General features: G+C 42.1%; 1 protein-coding gene across 1 annotated transcript in view; it reads left to right on the top strand.

The window, feature by feature from the left end:
- The window catches only part of KDM4C (lysine demethylase 4C), a 324,567-nt gene that overhangs the window by 252,356 nt on the left and 51,905 nt on the right, over positions 1-20,306 (top strand). Inside the window, exons 16-17 of the mRNA XM_044272540.1 lie at positions 1,825-1,880; positions 10,732-10,840. Coding sequence (XP_044128475.1) covers positions 1,825-1,880; positions 10,732-10,840 — 165 coding nt within the window. The remainder of the gene's footprint in view (positions 1-1,824; positions 1,881-10,731; positions 10,841-20,306) is intronic.

The raw sequence follows: 20,306 nt of genomic DNA, 5'->3' as shown, positions 1-20,306 counted from the left end.
GTGTCCGTAACAACCTTCTCTATAAAAATATCACATGATTTAACCCCTCAGGTAAACACCGTTAAAAAAAAAATAAAAAAAAAATAAAAGTTGTCAAAAAGCCATTTTGTCACCTTACATCACAAAAAGTCATATGCACCCCAAAATTGTGCCAATCTAACAGTCATCTCATCCTGCAAAAATTATACCCTACCTAAGACAATCTGTTAAAAAATAAAAACTGTGGCTCTGTAAAGCATGATTTTTTTGTTTGTTTAAAAAAAATATTAATGTGTAAAACTTAAATAAAAAAGTATACATATAAGGTATTGCCACATCCGTAGCGGCCTTCTCTATAAAAATATCACATGATTTAACCCCCCTAAACAAAGAACCCCAAAAAAGTATAGTCATATTTGGTATTCTCGCGTTTGTAACAACCTGCTCCATAAAAATACCACATGATCTAACCTGTCAGATGAACCTTGTAAATAACAAAAATCTGTGGCAAAACAGCTATTTTTTGTTACCTTGCCTCACAAAAATTTTAATATAGAACGTCCAAAAATCATCTGTACCCTAAATAGTACTAATAAAACTGCCACCTTATCCTGTAGTTTCCAAAATGGGGTAACTTTTTTTGGAGTTTTTACTCTAGGGGTGCATCAGGGGGTCTTCAATTGACATGACAAGTTAAAATTATCCCAGTGAAATTTCAAGATTTGTTCCTAAGCCTTCTAACGTCTCCAAAAAATAAAATGGCATTCACAAAATGAGCCAAACATGATGTAGACATATGGGGAATGTAAAGTAATAACTATTATATGAGGTATCACTATCTGTTTTAAAAGTAGAGATTTGTTATTTGGTATTTTTTTATAAATAAAAATGAAATATTTAGATTCAAATTTCCCACTGTCATGAAGTACAATATGTGACGAGAAAACAATCTCATGATGGCTAGGATAAGTAAAAACGTTTTAAAGCTATCACCACATAAAGTGACACATGTCATATTTGCAAAAATCAGTCTGGTCCTTAAAGGGGTTCTGCAGTTTTTTTTAAAAACTGATGTCCTCTGGATAGAGCATCAGCATCTGATCTGCGGGGGTCCGACACCCGGGACACCTGCCGATCAGCTGTTTGAGAAGGCAGCGGCGCTGGCAGTAGCGCCGCATTCTTCTCACTGTTTGGCGCATGCCCATTGACGTCACGACTAGTATCAATGGCCTTGGTGGAGCTAAGCTCTGTTCACTTGAATGGAGCTTAGCCCCGCCCAGGCCGGTTGATACTTGTCGTAACGTCACTGGGCCTGCTGTAAACGGTGAGAAGTCCGCGGCGCTACTGCCAGCGCTGCTGCCTTCCCAAACAGCTGATCGGCAGAGGTCCCGGGTGTCAAACTCCCGCCGATCAGATGCTGATGATTTATCCAGAGGTAAGATCAGTTTTAAAAAACTGCAGAACCCCTGTAAGGTGAAAAATGGCATGGTCCTTAAGGGGTTAAACATTGACATATTTGCAGGTGGGAAAATTTGGGTTTCTTTTAATTGTTGATTTCGAATTGGTCAATCTAATTTCACACTTAGAACTTATTATGAAGAAAGCCATTGTCACTACGCTTGTCAAATACAAGCATAGAGCTGTTCTTCTCGGAGAACTTTCAAAGATGTTCGATATTGACTTTTCTTAACTGATGTTTTGTTAAAGAGCCATTAGAAAACGATTTGTTCCAGTAGAAATAATGAACATGGTGGGCAGCTTTATGATTTGCAATTTCACGTTCTGCACTTTTCATTCACAAGAAAATTTCTCTATATTAATTTTCTTTAAACCCTCTGATTTCAGGAATGTTGCCTTTGCAGTCTGCGAGGGGGCGCTCTTAAGCAAACAACAGATAATAAGTAAGTCTGATTTTTTTCTTAAAAAACTTAAACTATAAGGCTGTAAAAATGTAAATAAGCATGAAGTATAAATAAGTGCAGCAGTGATTGGGTTAGTTCCTATAAAATGATAGGCTGTCCCTAAGGGAAGTATGGTTTTACCGGATAGGGCAGCCCAGCATGCATACTGTCTCCGCTTGGCTTGTATAGCTTTGACTAGATTTGCTTTTAGCAGGTCAAACTATTTTTGAAAGGCAAAATTTAGAGGTAGATATCTTTAGAGATTTACTTTTATGTGTCTTTGGTGTAGTAATTGAAACAAATAACCATTTTAGCCTTGCATTTAAAACTTTTTTTGCATTATTCAAATATAGCATATTAATATTCTATGAATCATTACTATTGTCACTTTTTTTTTTTTTTCTTGTCATCAGGCCGTTTTGTCATATACATGAGATTTTAATTTTTGTGAACTTTTAATATGGCTTGAATGAGGGGGAAATTAACTAAAGAAACAAATTACCAAGACTCTATTGAGATTTGAAACTCCGGACCTTCTCTTTGTCAGACAAGACTTACCTGTAGTCCAGGAATACTCCGCTGACAGACTGCGGTAGCCAGCTGTCTGGACCCCTCCTTTCAATTGTACAACACAGACGCAGTTGAATGCAATGGTAAAACAGGGCGCCGTCTGCTCCGTACTTCATTGTTCCCCTTCTTCTGGTGATTCAGAGCTGGCAGGCCTGTGCCACAGACACTGCAGCAGAGGGCGAAGGTCTGCTTTGCATTATGCTATCTGCTGCTCAACGTGGCAGGTGCAATGATTTCATCGCATCACACATGTAAGCGAGTCCATTGTAGGAATTGCGCTCCATGTGTGAGCGTGGTGCCCCGTTCTGGTCTTACAGGAGCGCACGGCATTATCATGATTATTTTATGTGCCTCTGCTTGACCTTACTTCTACCGGATCATAGTGACATAAAGCTGTCAGTATGATTCTGTATCAGTAAGGTCAGTCCAGTAAAGCAAGTCCAGAATGGGGGATCATGCTCACACATGGCGCGTGATTCCCACAATGGACTCGTTTGTGTGAAACCCCTTAAGGGGACATAATACTGCCTGAGAGTACTTAAAGCGGACATCATACTGTTTGGGAACCAGTTATGGGGGCATCACTCTGTGAGGGGGTCACTCAAGGGAGATGACTGTGTGTGTGGGGGGACACTTAAGGCGGCATGATACTCTGCAGCGAGCACTTAGAGGACACTTTGTGTGGGGCACATTCTGTGTGGGGGCACTTAAGGGATTATTCTACTGTGCGAGAACCAATTAGGAACATCATACTACATGGGGGACATTAAGGGGGCATCATACTGTAAGAGGAGACACTATGAGGGAATCATACTCTATTGGGGGCACTAATGGGGAGTTGTACTGTCAGTAAGGGGCATCATTACTGTCTAGGGGAGCAGTAAGGGACTTTGCTACTTTGAGGTGGCACTAAGAGGACGTTCTTATAATGGGATGGCGTTGTTTATTGTTAGAAAAAAAATCGCAATTAAATATGATTTTCTAGTGTGGGAGAAGTGACACGGAAACTTTTTCTAATATACATTATTAAGTGAATTTGTGCATTTGTATGAAAAAACTGTCTCTTCCCTCACCATCTACAGAGCGTAATAAACAGCTTGAATAAGCAAGCACATCCAATCACATCTGTAATCCTATCATGTACGATACAGCCTGCTGAGCTATGTATCTAATCCTATCCTGTGTGATACAGCCAGCTGAGGTGTGTATCTAATCATGCGTGCTGCAGTTTTTGACCGACCGCCTCTTAGCATGTTTGCTGTGATGCGGCCACATCTCCCGCCTGCCCCCATTATAGTTAGTGGGGCCGGAGCGGACTTCCGGTGGCACACGTGGGTTAGCGTTAGTCTGGATCCGGCAGGCTGTTCCCCTGCCAGAACAGCCTGCAGGACTCTGCTAACGCTAATCTGAAAGTAGCCTAATCCTATCTTGTATGATACTGCCTGCTGAGCTGTGTATCTAATCCTACCTTGTATGATACTGCCTGCTGAGCTGTGTATCTAATCCTACCTTGTATTATACTACCGACTGAGCTGTGTATCTAATCCTACCTTGTATTATACTGCCTGCTGAGCTGTGTATCTAATCCTACCTTGTATTATATTGCCTGCTGAGCTGTGTATCTAATCCTACCTTGTATTATATTGCCTGCTGAGCTGTGTATCTAAACCTTTATGCACAAAACAATATCCGTTTTGCGGACTGCAAGTTGGTCATATGCTAAATAAGGATACCGTCCGTGTGTGACCCGCATTTTTTTGCAGACCCATTGACTTCTGTGGGTCGAGGTCTGCATTTTGAGGACCAGAATAGGACATGTTCTATCTTTTCTGGAATGACACCCTGGTGACGTCTCTGTGTTTTCCACATTTGTATGTCAGTTCCACAAAACATGAACAGTATCCTTATTTAGCAAATGCACAAAAACAGATACGGTCATGTGCATGAGGCCTAATTCTATCTTTTTTCTGCCCTGCCGCAGCAGTGTTTATCTTGGCTTGGTTTATGATGTGTGATACGGCCATGATCAGCCCGGGCAACACGGTTCGTATTTCGCCGGATCACCCAGGCTGACCAACCCGAACTTACTGTATGACAGTAATGATACAGCCGGTCTCTATCTGAACGGGGGGGGACGAGGGTAAATGTACACACATGGACTGCGATTCCTGGGCCGATCACGGTCATTTTCATAAGCCCTATCACTCATACTGAGCCCCCATAACAGTGACATCCACAGTGCTCACATATCAGTTACCTCCACAGTGCCCCCTTTACAGTGACGTGCACAGTGCCCCCGTAACAGTGACGTGCACAGTGCCCCCGTAACAGTGACGTGCACAGTGCCCCCGTAACAGTGACGTGCACAGTGCCCCCGTAACAGTGACGTGCACAGTGCCCCCGTAACAGTGACGTGCACAGTGCCCCCGTAACAGTGACGTGCACAGTGCCCCCGTAACAGTGACGTGCACAGTGCCCCCGTAACAGTGACGTGCACAGTGCCCCCGTAACAGTGACGTGCACAGTGCCCCCGTAACAGTGACGTGCACAGTAGGGATCGACCTATTATCGGAGTTACCGATATTATCGCCCGATATTCATGATTTTCAAAGTTATCGGCATCTAACCTCGCCGATAATGCGTCCAGCGCGCTATCACAGAACATGAGTGCGCTCATGTTCCCCCAGCAGCACAAGGGAGATGGAGTCACTCTCTTCCTTAACCTGTGCCCTGCTGCCAATGAGGAGAGACGGGAGGAGGAGGGGCGGGCTGCCCTACCAATGATAATTAACATCTAATACAAATACAGAAGGTGGTGCCCAGCCTATATGACAGGAAGCTGTTAGAGGCAGGGTGTCGGCTATGTCTGGCTTCTGCGCGAACACACCCGTCTACTGTATTAAACGTTAATTATCATTGGTGGCATGATGCTCCCTCCCCAGTATTAAAAACATTTGGTGGTGATTGTGCCCTCCCCCCCACCCCCCAGTATTAAAATCATTGGTTGCGCAGTGCACCCCCACCCCCCGGTCGATATTAAAATCACCCGAAGCTCAATTCACTCAACACTAATCAAACACATACCAGCAGATAGCATTCAACCTTTTCAAATATGCCATATAAATGCCCATTAAAGTCTATAGGTATGTTGAAGCTCATGTCAACCATGCAGCACAGATGTGGTGTGACTTTTTTCTCCAAGATCCCGTCTAACAATCCCTTCAAAGCAGGGATGTCAAACTCGTGGCCCTCCAGCTGTTGCAAAACTACAACTCCCATCATGCCTGGGCATACTACAGCTATCAGGGAATGATGGGAGTTGTAGTTTTGCAACATCTGGAGGGCCATGAGTTTGACATCCATGCCTTAAAGAGTAATTGTAATATTTTTATTTTTATGTAATTGGATTGGTCTGACTAAGTTTACCTTAGTTCCCTAGTTAATACTTTTGCACAGGCATTTCAGTGGTGCGGCTAAAACAGCGTTCCTACGTGTCTCCTATCTTCTATATACAGAAGACGGAGGACGTAGTAGTGCGCAGTCCTGAGTGCTGCGTGCGTGCTCCCGTCAGACCAGGATAGTGCCGATATTCACAATAAAAATTTGCGATTTAGAATATTCTCGATTAAAAATTGGTGATTTAGAATATTCGCGATCAACTACTTAGGAGAAAGAGGGCGTGTTTAAGTCTGGAGAAAGCTGATTGGTTGGGGTGAGGCTGCGCGTTCCCGAGATGAGCCGAATGAATTCTGGGTAGTTAAGGAGGGAGGTCTTAGCCTCAGGGTAAGGACATTGGCTGCCATCTTGAGAAGATAGTCAGAAAGAAGTCTTGTGAGGAGCGACTGCTATGGACGGAATCCTATTAAACAAGTGGTATGTGAACACAATAATTAGTGATTATGGATTATCACCACAGCAGCAACAACATATATGAAAATTGAATTTTAAGTGAAAATATGACAGTTATTCTTTATTTGCACCTCTTTTGAATTTTAGATCTTTGTGGCTTAAAAAACTTTTGCATTTTTTGCTGTGATTCTTGAAACATTGCAGCAAATGTTTTTTGTTTTTGCAGTTTTGCGAAGAATACCATTTGTGAACACATCCTTAATGCTTTAAGCCCATGTAGCTATTTCAGGTTTAAAACCCGCTAATACTAGCAGCCATTTTGTTTGCATTAAAACTTAGAGATTATCCAGTTTAGCAAAAAAACTAACAAATAAAAAACTGAAAAGCTAAACCATAAGGGTCCATTCACACGTCCGTAGTGCATTACAGATCCGCAATACACCCAGCTGGCACCCTCATAGAAATGCCTATTCTTGTCCACAATTGCGGACAAGAATAGGACATGTTCTATTTTTTTCTGGAGCCGCGGACCGGAAGATTGGCGGCGCGCTTCCGAAATGTGGATGCGGACAGCACACTGTGGGCTTTCCGCATCCATTCCTTCCCCATAGAGAATGAATGGGTCAGCACTCATTATTACGGACGTGTGAATAGACCCTAAGGGTGCTGGCACACAGGGCAGTTCTCACATGCATTCAGGATGCAGTTTTTTATTGTAGCGAGCTGAAATTACTTAAATCATCCCCATTATGCAGAACTCCAGAGTTTAACGAGGCTGCTAAACTGGCTAAGGCTACTTTCACATTAGCATTTTTTTTCGGATCCATCATGGATCTGCAAAAGCGCATGCATCAGTCATGAACGGATATGATTCTATTATGTCATATACAGGTAGGACGGATCCGTCATGAACACTATTGAAAGTCAATGGGGGACGGATCCGTTTTCTATTGTGTTGGATCCGTCTTGCTCCTCACCACATCGCGGATAGAAAACCGCTGCTTGCAGCCCCTCGCTTCTGAGGGAGGGGGATTTTTGAACAAAATTGACTTGCTCGTCACGAATTAGGAACTTTTCTGAAAAGTGAGTGCGCCCATTCAGGTAGGCTTCTCGGACTGCTTGGAGTAAAGGAGCATATGAATAGTGTATATTTAAACCCTTTAGGCTAGATTTTAAAAATAAAACCTAGTGATTGGTCGTGTTTGTTTGCGGCAACAAATATGCACTTATTGAGGCTAATGAAACTCCTTTGTCATTGTCTGTTGAAACCTTATCATACTGCAGCGTATTTTCTTCATTAGTTGTAGAGAGCCTTGATTGCTTACTCTTAAGTTTTGTCACAAACTCATGAAAAATACCAAATAATGCCTTTTTTTTTTTCTCTGCTTTCTACGCTACTAGAAAATGTTTGGCTATGTACTGGTTGATTAGTTTTGCTGTACGTAATAATAGTTTTCCTGCTTTCATATACTGTCTTGGGGCAATTAGATTATGTTCAATGTCGACACCTTAACCCCTTCCCAACCTGCGCCGTACATGCTCAGCACAAAGGAAACGGTCACTGTACCTCCGTTCTGCAGCCTCTTGTACTTCCCCTCCGCAGATCCGATCACTGTGATTGGCCGATTAGTGCTGACCGGTTAATTGCGGCTCCCTCACTGTAAAAGCCAATGACAGGGGTGCAGGTGGGCTCTGATGGGGGGTGATTGATGCTGAGAAAAACGGAACCCATCACTCCCAGGTTAGACAGCTGTACATACACCGGTATTCAGCATCCTTTGTAAGCGCTGTATACTATACCAACCAGTCACAGCACAAGAGGGGCATAAAGAATTCAGAGCACTCCACAGCCTCCACCATTTCAGTTGGTGAAAGCATTCTGATAGGTTCGGTACCCCTCTGTGCTGTTCATTGACCTGCTGGGACTTGTAGTGCACCTGCGCTTTACTGTAATCTACTGTAAAAAGAAAATTGCCCCTGGAACTACTGCATTGTTCAGTGATTTACAGTGTACATTTGCAGTAGTTCCAAAGTCTATCTCTATATCCATGTTAATTTTACCTAGTTTGGGGATTTTTTTTTTTACTGTATTTCTGCATGCGCAGAACATCAGCTTGCTTGCGTGTGTCCTGCAGCAGCTGAGAGCAGATCAGTACTGTTCATTTTATTTTGCTCGTATGTGTGCTTTCAGTAAGCAAAAAACAAATAGCAGTTAGGGTTAGATAGCGTTATATATCATGGCATCTAACTCTGAAAGACTACTTCTAGATGGAACCCAAATTCTCAAAATGACTACCCAATTCTTATGGCTTCTGTCAACTCTATTCAATTTAGGAAATGTCTTCAGAGAATGACCAAAATCACATTTTTATGTTTAGAATATTTTTAAATACGTTATCTTTAATTTTCATGTCTATATTTAAAGGGAACCTGTCACCGGGATTTTGGGTATAGAGCTGAGGACATGGGTTGCTAGATGGCCGCTAGCGCATCTGCAATACCCAGTCCCCATAGCTCTGTGTGCTTTTATTGTGTCAAAAAAAACTATTTAATACATATGCAAATTAACCTGAGATGAGTCCTGTACATGAGATGAGTCAGGGACAGGACTCATCTCAGGTTAATTTGCATATGTATCAAATGGGGTTTTTGACACAATAAAAGCACACAGAGCTATGGGGACTGGATATTGCGGATGTGCTAGCGGCCATCTAGCAACCCATGTCCTCAGCTCTATGCACAAAATCCCGGTGACAGGTTCCCTTTAAACAAAAAACATAAATTTCTGCAGTTTTTGCTGTATCTGTACAGAATTAAAATGTATGGGCGCAAGACTTCAGTTAATTCCTACTGTATGCATATCTTCATATTGCAAAACTATTTAAAATGGCAATCCGAACTGGGTTTTTGTACTTGCTGGTACTTCGGTACCAAAGCCCAGTTTGGATGTTTTAACTGGCATTTTTTCATGACAAAATTCTTTTAAAAGGGGCACTACCATCAATTTTTTTTATCGCATATTAACAGCCTATATGTGAATATCCTATGTAATTTGTTTTATAAAAACAGGTGGATGGTTTTGTGGATATCAAGTCACTCCATGTATTCTACCTCTTGCCTGGCTCTTACCTCCTTCTGTATCTGGACTTACACAACAAACAGCCTCCCTTGACTTTCTCCGATCCTTTACTGCAGCGTGAAGGGGAAGCATCACACATTACACCTATAAGTGCAAAAAAAATAATAAAAAAAAATGTCTATGAACATTGACTTAAAGGGTTTCTGTCACCTCAAAAATGGGTACTAAGCTGGCTGACATTAGCGATGTGCTAATGTCAGCTGAATATAACTATATTAGTGCCATTTCACTGCCTGATGCCTTTATTGAGAAAAACAAACTTTTATAATATGCAAATAGGCCTCGGGGGGGGGGGGGGGGGGCGTTGCACCTGCTCCTAGAGGCTCCGTTTGCCCACCTCTTTTCACGCCCTTCTTCTCTTGATTGACAGGGCCAGGCAGCGCTGCTCTCCTCCCGACGGCCGTGTCTGCAGTGTAAATCTCGCGCTGTTCAGTATTCGGCACAGGCGCAGTGAGGAAGCCAGCAGCCGTCGAGTGTCCTTCCCTCACTGAGCCTGTGCCAAATACTGAACGGCGCGAGATTTGCACTGCAGACACGGCCGGCGGGAGGAGAACAGCGCTGCCCTGGCCCTGTCAATCAAGAGAAGAAGGGCGTGAAAAGAGGTGGGCAAACGGAGCCTCTAGGATAATAGGCTAATTAGCATATTATAAAAGTTATTTTTTTTCTCAATAAAAGCTTTAGGCACAATATATGCACATAAAACTCACATTATTTATCATGATTCTGGTGCGTATTTTCTGTTTAACAACCCCATTGAGTCTATTGAGAAAAACCGCTCTACCAAATTGACATGCTGTGGATTTTAAAATCCCCACGGCAGGTCAATTTCCGCAAGGAAGAAAAAAAAAAGCATGGTACACGTAATCTCATTCACCTTGCTGGCACTGTATTACGCTGTGGTTTTACTGCGGAAAACGCACAAGTAATCTGCATCGTGTGTAGCTAGCCTTACAGTTCTGATATTGGGTACTGATCTCATCTTTGCCAGTATACTTAATAAGCTGGGTATCTGGTGCTGCTCCATGGTGGTAGTGCCTGGGGTATAACATGCAGCTTCATTGCCACAATAAAAATCCGTCACAGGGTCCCCTCTTCCATATGTCATTTATTATGGTTGTGTTGTCTTATGTTGCGGAGGTGCCTGCTATAGCTGCACCCCCTATATCTGCACCCCCCTATAGCTGCTATTTTCTGTATCAGGACCCTTTACATAATGGATCACAACAGATTGAAAGCACAGTGTGAACAGAACCAGCTGTCTTTTAACTAATGTTGTGCTCGTTTCTCGTCTAGATGGGCACATGTAATGTGTGCGATTGCTGTCCCAGAAGTAAAGTTTGAAAATGTGATGGAGCGATCTCAAATAGACACCAGCAGAATTCCCCTTGAGAGGTTAAAATTGGTGAGTACGCAACAAGTCTATATTCTGATGGCTCAAAATGGATAGGAGACTTTGAAAGTGGCTTTAAAAGACAGACTTGCTTTTCATGGGGTCTCAAAGCCAATGTATTGTGAGAATGAATAGCACATTTCCCTCTTTGTTTTAAAATCATCAAATACAGTTGTTGAATAGGTTCCCGTTGTGCCATGTCTTGAGTACCTTTTACACAGCAAGCAGTTTGTCAAGGGAGAAATCTAAAAATGCTGAGCTTTTGAAGAGCACAGGGTTGGAATGGAATTGTCTTTTTGTTGCATACCTGACAGACGGTGTCATTCAAGATTAAAGTAATGGGGAGATTTGCTAGTATTTTCTAATTTTTAGTAAATTTAAACTTCAGCTGACCATACAGATTAGGGGAGCATCCCGACTCCCCTAACAGCTGATTGGTAATGTAGGAGAAGTTAGCCGTTTCTTAATGTCAACAAAAGAGTGCGGGGCAGACTTACCAATCCTGTCTTAATACTTACATTTAAGCAGTCTAAAAATATGCCAGATTTATCACAGAAGTTCAGGCTAGATGATAAATTTGTCACATATTTAGACTGTCTAGCTCAAATTTTTGCCCCTGAATAAAATTATAAAAATGGTCATAGGCTACATGCACACGTTGTGTTTTTTTGAGGTCCACAAATTGCGGATCTGAAAAACACGGATGGCGTTCGTGTGCATTCCACAATTTGCGGAATGGCACGGACAGCCATTGATATAACTGCCTATTCTTTTCCGCAAAACAGAAAAGAATAGGGCCACGGAACGGAGCAACGGATGCGGACAGCACTTGGAGTGCTGTCCGCATCTTTTGCATCCCCATTGAAGTGAATGGGTCCTCATCCGAGCCGCAAAAACTGCATGAGGCCTTATACTTATTTCTTTCTTCAGTGCCTCTCTGCCAGTCCAATTCTGTTTCCACTTGTTTACAAGCTGCAATGGTGATGCATTTCTGCAGCCATTAACTGTCCTCAGTGGTAGAGCAATATCACGGTATGCCAGCACCATGTGACAGTACATCACCTCTGCAGTTTGTAAACAGAGAACAGTGCATCATTTGCCATTTTAGATCTTTAACCCCTTAAGGACCCTTAAAGGGATTCTGTCATCAGATTTTACCCCTATAACCTAAACATATGCTCATGTCCAGACTAATAATAAGAATCCTAAGCTGGCCTTATTAAACCTCACTGTGGCTCTATTTGCCCAAAAAACAGGTTTTTATAACCTGTCAATCACTTACTTAAGGTGCCCAAGGGGAGGTCCATTAATACAGGGTGCCCGCCCACACCCCTCGCCGTCCGGTGCCCAGCGCCTTTCCTGTCTTCAGCACCGCCTCCGCAATCCTCTCAGTCCCTCTGCCAGATCCCACACCTGCGCACTAGGCTCAGCTAATCTGCAGGCAATATCAGCGTTGAGCGAAGTGCGCATCAGGCCGGCGCATGCGCACTTCGTTCAACGAAGCTGCTGCCAGGAGTCTGCATGGGATCATCAGGCTGAGCCTAGTGCGCAGGCGGGGTCCTGGCAGAGGGACGGGGAGGATTGCGGAGGCAGCGCTGAGCTGTAGAAAGCGGCGCTGAAGACAGGGACGGCGGCGCTGGGCACCGGACGGCGAGGGGTGTGGGCGGGCACCCTGTATTAACATACCTCCCATATATAATTCAATTCACCCCCCTTTCCTTAAAATAAAAATACTTAACCAATAAAAATATAAACACTGGCATCGCCGTATGTGAAAATGCCCATACAATTAAAATATAACAAATATTAATGGCATGCGGCAAATGGCGTAAAAAAGAAAAAAAACTGCCAATTTGAAATATTTTTTGTCACTTCAACTACCCAATAATATTTTTATAAAAAGTGATCAAAATGTCGCAGACACTTCAAATTAGTATCATTGAAAAGGACAGATCGTCCCGCAAAAAATTAGCCCTCACACAGCCCTGTACACATAGCTACAAAAAGTTATAGGGGTCAGAATATGCATTTTTTTTTATACATTTACATGTATACATTTTTCCCAGTATTAAAACGCAAGAAAAATTATACAAATGTAGTATTGTTGTATCCGTACTGACCTGGAGAATAAAGATAATAGGTAAATTTTACTGCATAGTGTACAGTGTAAAAAAAAAAAAAAAAAAGAAAAACCTTTATCAGAATAGCTTTTTTTCCCAATTCTACAGCATTTGGAATTTTTTCTGCTTCCTACTACATGTTATGCAACCGTAAATAGTGCCATTAAGAAAGTACAACTTGTCCCGCAAAAAATAAGCCCTCATAAGGCTATGTGAATGGAAAAATAAAAAAGTTAGGACTATGGGAGGGCGGGGAGGGGAAAACGAAAACGCAAAAATGAAAAATCCCCCGATCCTTAAGGGGTTAAGGAGCTTGTCTGAGATTTAATTATTTTAGACAACCCCTATAAGCTACACGTATGTGCAGTGAAGCCATGCCCCCTCAGTGAATTAGGTGCAGTGGATTATTCTTCTTGAGTTAATTTCTTCATAAATATATCTCAAATAATGTGCTAAATTGTGCTTAAAATGACTTCAGGAGGAACCACAATAGTAAATGTAGGCCTATAATACATCTTTGTAAAGGCCTATGTATCACAGGGAAATGACTGCATTATTTTTACATTTGTAAACCATTATTTTGGATCTAATTTGAACCCCAGTAGAGAACTGGAGCTACCCAATTAAATTAGAACATTCCTGATCATGACATGTACTATAGAGTAACAGCGAGCTCTGCATTCCAGTCACAGCTCTGTACATTTTGTAACCACTATGTCTGGCACCGCAGCTCGGTCCCATTGGCAGCAGCCCAATACCAGCCATATGGATTGTGCCACCACTCGGTGTACTGGCAGGCAGTATAGAGGCAATAACATTGCTCTGTGGGACCAGATCCGTACTCTGGTGATATGAACCATGTTTGGATTGAACTACATACAGTTGCAAGAAAAAGTATGTGAACCCTTTGGAATGATATGGATTTCTGCACAAATTGGTCATAAAATGTGACATGATCTTCATCTAAGTTACAACAATAGACAATCACAGTCTGCTTAAAGTAATAACACATAAATAATTAAATGTTACCATGTTTTTATTGAACACACCATGTAAACATTCACAGTGCAAGTGGAAAAAGTATGTGAACCCCTAGACTAATGCCACCTCCAAGAGCTAATTGGAGTGAGGTGTCAGCCAACTGGAGTCCAATCAATGAGATGAGATTGGAGGTGTTGGTTACAGCTGCCCTGCCCTATAAAAAACACACACCAGTTCTGGGTTTGCTTTTCACAAGACGCATTGCCTGATGTGAATGATGCCTCGCACAAAAGAGCTCTCAGAAGACCTACAATTAAGAATTGTTGATGTGCATAAAGCTGGAAAGGGTTCTAAAAGTATCTCCAAAAGCCTTGCTGTACATCAATCCATGGTAAGACAAATTGTCTATAAATGGAGAAAGTTCAGCGCTGCTGCTACTCTCCCTAGGAGTGTCCGTCCTGTAAAGATGACTGCAAGAGCACAGCGCAGACTGCTCAATGAGGTGAAGAAGAATCCTAGAGTGTCAGCTAAAGACTTACAAAAGTCTCTGGCATATGCTAACATCCCTGTTAGCGAAACTATGATACGTAAAACACTAAACAAGAATGGATTCCATGGGAGGATACCACAGAGGAAGCCACTGCTGCCAAAAAAAAACATTGCTGCACGTTTACAGTGTTTGCACAAGAGAACCTGGATGTTTCCACATAAGTACTGGCAAAATATTCTGTGGACAGATGAAACCAAAGTTGAGTTGTTTGGAAGAAACACACAACACTATGTGTGGAGAAAGAGGCACAGCACACCAACATCAAAACCTCATCCCAACTGTGAAGTATGGTGGTGGGGGCATCATGGTTTGGTGCTGCTTTGCTGCGTCAGGGCTTGGACGGATTGCTATCATCGAAGGAAAAATGTATTCCCAAGTTTATCAAGACATTTTGCAGGAGAACTTAAGGCCATCTGTCCACTAGCTTAAGCTCAACAGAAGATGGATGTTGCAACAGGACAACGACCCAAAGCATAGAAGTAAATCAACAACAGAATGGTTTAAACAGAAACAAATACACCTTCTGGAGTGGTCCAGTCAGAGTCCTGACCTCAACCCGATTGAGATGCTGTGGCATGACCTCAAGAAAGCGATTCACACCAGACATCCCAAAAATATTGCGGAACTGAAACAGTTCTGTAAAGAGGAATGGTCAATAATTACTCCTGACCATTGTGCACGTCTGATCTGCAACTACAGGAAACGTTATTGCTGCCAAAGGAGGTTCAACCAGTTATTAAATTCAAGGGTTCACATACTTTTTCCACCTGCACTGTGAATGTTTACATGGTGTGTTCAATAAAAACATGGTAACATTTAATTCTGTGTGTGTTATTAGTTTAAGCAGACTGTGATTGTCTATTGTTGTGACTTAGATGAAGATCAGACCACATTTTATGACCAATTTCTGCAGAAATCCATATCATTCCAGAGGGTTCACATACTTTTTCTTGAAACTGTATATGCATACTTATATCTCTGTACATGGTACTGCAGGCTGGCTATGGTTAGCACTATTTTGTGCATCTTATGGCTCCTTTACAGTCCCCGGTATTCAGGCAGAACACTCCTTAGGGATAATCGGCCATTTTAAAGGTGCCGCTGATTAATTTAGGTGACTGCACCAACAATCTATTACCTGATGAATGAGCATTTCATTCGTTCATCGGGTAATAGGCCGCTGGTGCAGTCACTTAGTTTTTGGACAGCCGATCATGCCGTCTAAACAGCTCTCTGCTGCCTGCATAGAATGATTCTGTATGGGAATGAGTGGTGGCATTGGTGATCTCTCTGCCCCATACTGTGGTCTCCTCCACCGACAAGCAGGCGATTGTTGGGAAGGAACGCTTCCTTCCCTACAATCGTCTGCTCCATTGAGCATTATCCCCAACACTGGCACATTAGATGTTATAGGTTATCACACAAATCGGGTTTATCATTTGTAGCCCACGAACATGCATGAAGTGTGTCACTTGAGACATCTCTTGCTATTAATGTGCGTGTTATTGTCTCTGCTATGGCAGCTCTATATCCGATTTCTGGATCAGTAGTACAATACGTGTCTTTTTGTGTATTATGTTGGTTTTTACCTTCACTCCTTCAGCTTTCAATTACCGCAATCGGCATTGTTGCCGGTCACGGTATTTAGCCGTAGGTCTCTGCTGTTTGAAACATGTACGGTACTGGTAACGAACTGGTTAAAATATAAGCAAATGATAAATTGTGTATGTATTTGTGGTCAGTACTTAACGGTCTAAGCATTATGTTCTTGCTTCGTCTAAGCTGTTTTCACAGTGTCCTAACCAAATGTGTACACAAGGCGCTTTTGTTACTTTATCTCCAGTGCTGCTTATTATTTTTAAATCCCATTTGAAAATCCCATTTCTCTGTCAAAATAGAGGTAGAAAATGAGTTTGAGAATAGATGGTGTTGCCCCTGGGCTTTCAGCGACCTCACATTTTGTATTTGACAAGTGAACCGAGTCTAAGCACAAGTGTACTCTGAGCGACAGACATTATTTTGAAAAGGGATTTACACTACAATGATGACTGATCTATAAGCGTTTCAGTATTTGGCCAGGGCCACCCCATTCCACTTGGAAGCCTGTGCGCTCTCAGAGCTGCACCTAGAGGGAAATAATGGCAAGCTTGAAAGCTACAGCTTGTGGTTTTGAAAGCTCCATCAATTCTGAAAATGGAGTGGATCGACTGTATTGTTTTAGCTAGAAAGTCAATAGGAAAGCATGTTTTTATTTATTTGCTCACACACACATCTAATTTCCAACCTTTTGGATGCAGATGGACTTGCATATTATTTATATTTATTTTATGCACTTATATAGCGCTACTTTATCCCGCGGCACATTACAGACATTATCATCCAACTGTGCCCATTGGGGCTCACAATCTAAGGTCCCTATTAGCATGTCTTTGGAGTGTGGGAGGTAACCCACGGAGTACCCGGAGGAAAGCCACACAAACATTTTCAGCTTGCCCGTCTGTCATCTTTTCATAGAATTTGCTAAATAGTATATCCCATGATGTATATATTCAGCTTTGAAGAGTAGCCTGTAGAGCTTTCCCCTGATAAGTGTAATAGGAACTACCATTCTGTGTATTAAAATAATATAATAACAATATATATTGCAGTCACTCAAATAATAAGTCTGTCATTTTATCTCTTAAGGCATTGTCTGTAAGATATTCCTTATTAGGGACTGTTGCTTGCAGTGCTAGGGGAGAGTCAGTATGGCCGCTTTCTCTGGGGAAGAGTTTTTTTGAAACCTCTTTAGGAGCTAAGGAGTTAAAGTGAATTTGATCACACCGTTTTCTTTTTTGCCAAATCTACAGAAGGATGACAGACGCTCCTCATTTTTTCCTTGCAGTGAATAGTATGGGCACCCTGACAGTGATGCATGGCACTGCTCTCGCGTTGCCATAGATGTAAGGGCTTATTGATTGCCATGCAACATTTTGGCTAGTGCAGTCGGATCATTAAAACATACGGTACTGCAGTATGTTGTGGGCATATTGAGTTGCATCGGAATCTCTAGACAGTACATTGTTAATGATCCGCAGTCTGAATGTATTGTCAACCTGTGTGTATGTGTGTATGTATGTGTATATATATAAATATGTACACACATACTGTCTCTTACTCCATTTGGTATGGTACGGATGATAAATCACTGTATGAATGAAGCTTGCTTGAACTTTCTGGAAATGCTGGCAACTGTCTGGGCACGATGCTGCCTGAAAGGCTAGTCCTGCAGTTCACTGTTGACTTGAAAAAGTCTGTTTGATAGATTTGCAGGCTGCTTCCGAAAATTGAATCCAGTAATGGTTTTGTACTAAAAATTGATTAAAATAAGAGCTCCCAGTTATATAAAATGTCCAGAACAAGAAAATATTATTTTTTTTACGTTCTGCACAGATCATAATTATCCCAGATCTTTAAAGTACATTTTCCTTTAAAGTGGTTGTCCCATGACAGCAAGCTATCCCATATCCACAGGATAAGGAATTAGTGTCTGAGAGGTCAGACCCCCACCAATCGCTAGAATAGGGGCTCTTGTTCCCCATTTAAAGGGAACCTGTCACCGGGATTTTGGGTATAGAGCTGAGGACATGGGTTGCTAGATGGCCACTAGCACATCCGCAATACCCAGTCCCCATAGCTCTGTGTGCTTTTATTGTGTAAAAAAAACAAACAGATTTGATACATATGCAAATTAACCCGAGATGAGTCCTGTCCCTGACTCATCTCACGTACAGGACTCATCTCAGGTGAATTTACATATGTATCAAATCAGTTTTTTTTTTTTACACAATAAAAGCACACAGAGCTATGGGGACTGAATATTGCGGATGTGCTAGCAGCCATCTAGCAGCCCATGTCCTCAGCTCTATACACAAAATCCCGGTGACAGGTCCCCTTTAAATGCATGTCCACCGTTTCATTCAATTGGACTGCCGGAGATAGCTGAGCGATTGTACTTGGCTATTTTCCGGAGCCCCACAGAGTTGAATGGAGCGGCACACATGCCACCTTTAGACAGGGAATAAGCATTAGTCATGGGACAACCCTTTAACAACATTTATCACCTATCCTATGTATGGTTGCTGGCGGTCTGACCACTGGGACCCCCACCAATCACGAGAAGAGGGGATCCCGAGCAGTATCACAGTCCATTAATCAGGGAAAAATTATATGGTCACACCTTGCTATTGTGTTTCTTTTCCTGTCTTTTGACTTTGACATTAATCTCTTCCTAACTTAGCCTGTTCCAAAGTCTGTATATAAGCACCACCAGCTTGGATTTGCGCCCTGTGAATGAACGCCACCTACCTGCTATAGCCTATCAGTCCTGCACAGTCCGCTGTTGCTGTTAGAAATCATTCTGTGTACTGTGACCAGGCCATTTACAGTGACAAACGCCATAGCACTCTGTGGGGGTTAAAGGGTTTGTCTCACTTCAGCAAGTGTCATTTATCATGTAAAGAAAGTTAATACAAGCCACTTATTAATGTATTATTATCCATATTGCTTCCTTTTGCTGGCTTGGTTCATTTTTTCATGGTTATGACCACCCTGCAGTCCATCAGCAGTGGCCGTGCTTGCCCACTATAGGAAAAAGCTCCGGACTCTGGTGGCCGGGACCGCGGGAGCTCACATAGGCTGGTGATTTTTTTCAAGCACAGCCACCGCTGCTGGATTGCACGGTGGTCGTAACAATCAGTGTATAATGTGATGGAAAAATTAATCTGGCCAGCAAAGGGAGCAATATGGAAAATCACAATACATTAGTAAGTGGCTTGCATTAACTTTCTCTACATTCTAAATGCCATTTGCAACCCCTTTAAGAGTGAAGAGTCTCAAGCCCCCAGACTCATGTAGCAATCCAGTGTGTACCACCACTTACTAAAGCACAATTTGTTATTATTTTGCAATGTTGAAACAATTAGAAAAGAAAATCTACAAAGCAGCAATGGTTTTGAGAATGCTAACTTGCAGCGAGTGTACTCAAACTATTGACTAGGTCATAAGTATGAAATGCATGGTGATTTCTGTAAGGATGTAACTCACCCCCTACGAAATGTTACTTAATACAATACACTATTATTAAGGACATCTATGGCTCTCTAAATGATGCCTCCTAAATTGTAGTAATCATAGAGATTTACACAATGACTGTGCTGTTTAACTTTGTCTTGTCAATAAAACCAACTTTATCTAAGAAAAAAAGGAAATCCATAAAGGGCGGATAAATACATGAATTATATTTTGTTCCTATTAAAGCCCTTTGAAATCTTCAGCTCAGTAATGGATAATGAAACCTATTAAATGTTATTAGAAGTATAATAGGTTGCCATTATTTTAATGAACATGCGTTTGGTAAATTTTGATCCACTTTCCTATGGACCGCTATATAAATAAGAGGAACATCTCAAACTAGGACAAGCTATTAATGCTGAATGCTCCTCTATGCATTGGTTGGTGCATAACTGGTTCTTATAAGACCCTGATACGTTTTTCAGTAATTCAGTACCCTTTCAGCCACAGTTTATAATGACTATCCCCCGGTTTGATATACATTATACAGGACCAACCAAACATCTAATGTGCCGGTGGTGGTAGGGTCTTCTTGACTCTCCCCTGATGGTTGGCAGAGAGACGGATTGAACACTTGGGTTTCAGCGTGCCCAGTTATTTTTATCCAGTATTTGGGAAGATAAGCCTACCACAAGCGGTGCCTGACAGCCCCTTACTCTCCTCATTTAGAGCACGTGCTCCATCGGCTGGGTGGAGGATGTAGAGATCAATGGCT

This window comes from Bufo gargarizans, chromosome 1 (assembly GCF_014858855.1).
Source record: "Bufo gargarizans isolate SCDJY-AF-19 chromosome 1, ASM1485885v1, whole genome shotgun sequence".
Classification (NCBI taxonomy): domain Eukaryota; kingdom Metazoa; phylum Chordata; class Amphibia; order Anura; family Bufonidae; genus Bufo; species Bufo gargarizans.
This window is presented reverse-complemented; position numbering and strand designations above follow the sequence as displayed.